Source organism: Crocodylus porosus, unplaced genomic scaffold, assembly GCF_001723895.1.
Source record: "Crocodylus porosus isolate Cpor-Errol unplaced genomic scaffold, CroPor_comp1, whole genome shotgun sequence".
Lineage (NCBI taxonomy): Eukaryota > Metazoa > Chordata > Crocodylia > Crocodylidae > Crocodylus > Crocodylus porosus.
This window is the reverse complement of record NW_017728923.1, coordinates 18,792,188-18,796,675: the sequence shown is the minus strand read 5'-3', so window position 1 is coordinate 18,796,675 and position 4,488 is coordinate 18,792,188. Positions and strand designations below refer to the sequence as shown.

At 39.7% G+C, this 4,488-nt stretch overlaps 1 protein-coding gene across 1 annotated transcript; it reads left to right on the top strand.

Moving 5' to 3' along the window:
- Positions 1–356: 356 nt before the first annotated feature.
- On the top strand, positions 357–3,689 carry TNFRSF17 (TNF receptor superfamily member 17). The gene is made up of 3 exons (XM_019540142.1): positions 357–607; positions 882–1,028; positions 1,652–3,689. The coding sequence occupies exons 1-3, from the start codon at positions 490–492 to the stop codon at positions 1,915–1,917; spliced, it is 531 nt and encodes a 176-aa protein (XP_019395687.1). The 5' UTR covers positions 357–489; the 3' UTR covers positions 1,918–3,689.
- The last annotated feature ends 799 nt before the right edge of the window (positions 3,690–4,488 follow it).

Genomic DNA, 4,488 nt, shown 5'->3' with positions numbered 1-4,488 from the left:
CAAATGCCCCATTGAGAGGCTTGCAGATTACAGTGAGACATAACTGCTATAGATCCATCAAATTGAAGAAAGACTACAAATCCCCAAGTACAGCGGTTATCTCTGATTGAAAGTGCCTATTTGGGAATCCTCAGGTCTTTTTCTACACTTTGTAGTGGTTAGCACCTGCTTGAGAAATGTCCTCTATAAATAATAAGTTTCTGTTTCAGACAATATTTACATTGAAAATTACCCTCACACAGCTGGACATTCTTTCTAGAAACTCAAATCTGCAGTTGCTATTCAAATAAAGGAGCCAGGGTATTCTTGGGGAGGACCTTGTGATGAAAATCCTTGTTATTTAATGTGATCTTTCAAAGAGGAGTTTTGAAAAATAGTTAGCCGCTGTCGCTAGCAATTCTTACTACGACTCATGCATAGTGACACGTGAGGAAGTCCTTCTTACTTTTCTTGTCCTTACTTTTTGACCATTTCTGTTTATTGATCCTGATGGCTCAACATTGCTTCCAAAATGAATATTTTGATAGCTTGCTGCAGTCCTGTAAGCCTTGTCACCTGCGATGCTCCAGTAAGCCACCTTTTTCATGTCAGAATTATTGTAATAAGAGTAAGTAATATTTCTGCAATATTTTGTTGTGCATTTTTAGATTGCTTGTTGCATTGATCTGAAATATGAAAATATGATCTGACCAAGTGAAGACATATACAAAGTATCTTGTATATGAACTGGACTACATTAGCACAAGTAAATGTTTCAAACTGCTGAGCCATCACTCAGCAAATTACTCTTGACAGATGGGAAAGGCTTCATATATTAGGTCATGTACTTATTCTTTATTGCTTCTGTTTTTAATTTATATAATATCTACTTTATTTTGAAGGTGCTGCAGACCCAGTGAAATTATCACATGGAATTATTTGGATCTGTTTAGGCATAGGAATACTTTTAACATTCGCAGTGTTTGTATTAATGGTCCTATTTAAAAGGAGGTACTCAAACCCATCAAAGGAAGAATTGAAAAGTACAGGTATGAAATATTATTAAGACTATTAAGAATTTGAACTATGTTCTTCAAATATATAGATTTTGGGTGTGGCATACATTGCCAGAATCAGATATCTTTACTAAAATTGAATAGTGCTCAATTCCACAAACAGTCCCATTGAAGCCAAAGGGACTAATTGTGGAGTAAAGTGCTTCCAAGCATGAGTCAAGATATCAGACTATTTCCAGTAAAAATCTGTAACCCTCAGCTCTTTCGTTACATACATGCTTGGTTTTGCACTCCAGAACGTATTTTCAACTGTCTTATTACTATGTTGGTAAACCACCTCTATGATTTTCTTTATCAAGTGCTTAATCTTCTCATTGATTTTTACCTGGCTCAAGAATAAAAACTAAAGATTAGCCTCCCACCTTGTAAAGGGTTAATTGATTTGCTTTAAATCTGTAATGCATCAGAGTCATGCATATGGTGACTTTTGCCCTTGGTAGTAAAGGATTCAGTAAGTTTTTGCACTTTTTGTACTCATTAATATTTACAGCAAAGCTTCTTCTACTAATATACATTAATTAGGTTAGTAAATACACACATTTGAATTCTTACTGACTATATGGCACATACTGAAATACCCCACCATACTTTTACAGAATCTTCCGTGAAGCTAAATATTATACTCCAGACTGACACTGAGAGCTGTGTGAATGCAGATGGAATTGGGGAGACACTCCAAAGTGAATCATCACTCATGTATTCAGTACAGGAATGCACTTGTGTGGACTATAACTTGGTGAAACCCCAAACTGGCTTTGATACCTCTTTCCCATTACCAGCCACAGAGGAAGGAGCTACTGTTTTAGTTACTACAAAGACTTCTGATTGTTGCAGCTATCTTCCAGGTGTTGTACAACTGTGATAGGGAGAGAAGTGTTTTTACTGCATACAGTGAATCAGTTCATAGTATAATATAGAGATAATATAGTTATACTCATAAATCTTATTTACTAGCAGTTACTGGGGAAGATTAGTATATCAGGTTTCCTTGTAGCTCTTGTATTTCACTTTCATTGCTTTCGTTATATTGTTTCTAATTTTAGCTTATTTTTGTATGTATATTTTTACATCATTGCTTGAAGCCAGAGTATTTACTAGAATGTATAAGCTATAACAATCTCTGTGTGGGTTGAATGTTTTTGCACTAGCATTTAAAGACTATATTTACTTAGTCAAAGAGTGGATGCACACAACTGATATCAATAAACAAGTTTATATATATTTTATGTAAAAAATCTTGTATCAAACTGTTGTCTGTAGTATGAAAACAAGTGTACAAAAGCGAGCATATAAGTTATATGGCATAGACTCTTAGGACAAGAATTGCTTCAGATGTAGGTTTTAAGATTTTGGGCACAGCACAATGGGGAATGCTTGAAATTGGAAATGTTTTTATGATACATACATTTAGAGAATATGCAGTAAGAACTTCTTAAACCACACTAGAGATGGATATGATGCCACAGAGCCTTGAATTGCCAAACATTTTCCGATGGTTGAGGATGGTTTCATTTATAGACCAAGTCTTGTTGAAGTATAAGGATGCAAAAAGTTATTTGTACCACAAGGTATTTAACAAGTATTGTCAACTAGGTAGTAGTATAGCGGTTTTTAAATTTTGGCACCAAAAGATATGAATCTTCATCCATGTTTAAGTACCTAAGTATCCTGATTTTCATAGATGATGAGCACTTCAGCTCGTACTGAAGTCAGTAAAAGCTGTGGGTGTACAACCAGCACCCTCTCTGTGTTACAAGACCATTTCCAACCAAGCACCTCATGATGAATAAGCAATTATGAATGAATTAAACTTCATAACACAAAAAATAATTCATATTTAAAATATGTGAAAACCGAAACACAGAATTAAAGATTTTAAATAACTTGACAAATATAATAGAGCATGTCTAACATATACGCCACATATTTGGGTGTTTCATTGTGGAGTCAGCTGCCTGATTTTAGCTACACTAGTCTGAAGACTTTGGCCTAAGTTTATATAGCAGTTAAAGCACTATTATTTGTATGACTGGTACTAACCCAAGAGCCCTAGTCATGACCCAAGACTCCACTGTGATGGTCCATGTCCCCAAATACCTTCTATAAATGTTTATGTGACTACAGCTGTATTGATTTTCAGTCTTGCATTGGACCTTGCCAGGATACACGTTCTTGCATCCAGGTATGGCTGTAACCCTCAGCTGAGTTCATTAACATGGAGAACATTGCTTTTGGTTATTTTGTCAACTAGCTTTCCCAGCCCTTGGAGACATCAGTGCACTGTTCCTATTTCATGACACACAAATTTAGATTTGTATTTTCATTTTGTGCCCAAATTCTGTTCATTTTGCCCCAACAAGTAGGGTTTCTTCTCTTTCTTTTCTTGAAGGTGCAGATCTTTGATTTGAAACAACTCTTACACAAAGAACCAGTGAAGGGAAGGTTGTTTCTTGCCGCATATGCCCAGGCGGAGGTCAGTTGCCAGCATTCATGACTGATGTTTCTAGGATAGCAGTTCCCATTCTTTGTTGACCCAAGGCACCTGGCCACAACTTGTGTGAGCCAAGAGCATAGGCGATGTGTAGGGGAAACATGGGGGGACATGTGCCCCCCCTTGAGATTGGCTGCTGCTGAAGCTGCTGCTGGCTTCTGTGGGCAGTTGCTGCTTGCTACCTGCCTTTCTTCTCCTCACTGCCAACACCACCTCTGATATCCGCGGGTGATCTGTGCTTGCTGCTTGCTGCCGCCAACACTGATGCTGGAGTCTGCAGGTGGTCCGCGCTTGCTGACACCAACACTGGCACTTGCGGCCAGTCATCGCTTGCTGTTCCCTGCCGCTCACACTGATGTCTGCAGGTGGTCCTTGCATGCTGCTGATGACACCAATGCCTGGTCCCCGTTCACTGACACCAGCATCTGCAGGCAGTCATAGTATCATAGTGCTTAGGGTCGGAAGGGAATAAACAGATCATCAGGTCTGACCTCTGCCCCAGGCAGAAATGGGTACTGGGGTCCTATCACCCCAGCCAAGTATCTGTCCAGCCTCCTCTTGAAGACTCCCAATGTAGACCTTGGAAGCCCATTTGAGAGCCTGCCAGCCCTAACTGTAAAGTAATGTCTCCTGATGTCCAGCCTGAACTTTTTCTCTAACAATTTGTGGCCATTATTCCTAGTAACCCCAGGTGCTGCCTGTGGGAACAGAGCCTCCCCCAGTTCCCACTGGTCCCCTCTGGTGAGTTTGTAAAAGGATACCAGATCACCTCTCAGCCTTCTCTTTTGGAGGCTGAATAGGTTCAGGCCCTTTAGCCTCTTCATAGGGCCCGCCCTGCTGCCCCTTGACTATGTGAGTGGCTCTCCTCTGGACCCTCTCCATGCTGTCCACATCTCTCTTGAAGTGCGGCGCCCAGAACTGGACGCAGTACTCCAGCTGCGG

Excerpts from the sequence above, each read along its gene's own strand:
- TNFRSF17 (XM_019540142.1), top strand. The coding sequence starts at position 490 with ATGGCTCAACATTGCTTCCAAAATGAATATTTTGATAGCTTGCTGCAG. Across the intron at positions 608-881 it reads TCAGAATTATTGTAATAAGA|GTGCTGCAGACCCAGTGAAA; the intron begins GTAAGTAATATT and ends TTTATTTTGAAG. Across the intron at positions 1,029-1,651 it reads GGAAGAATTGAAAAGTACAG|AATCTTCCGTGAAGCTAAAT; the intron begins GTATGAAATATT and ends ATACTTTTACAG.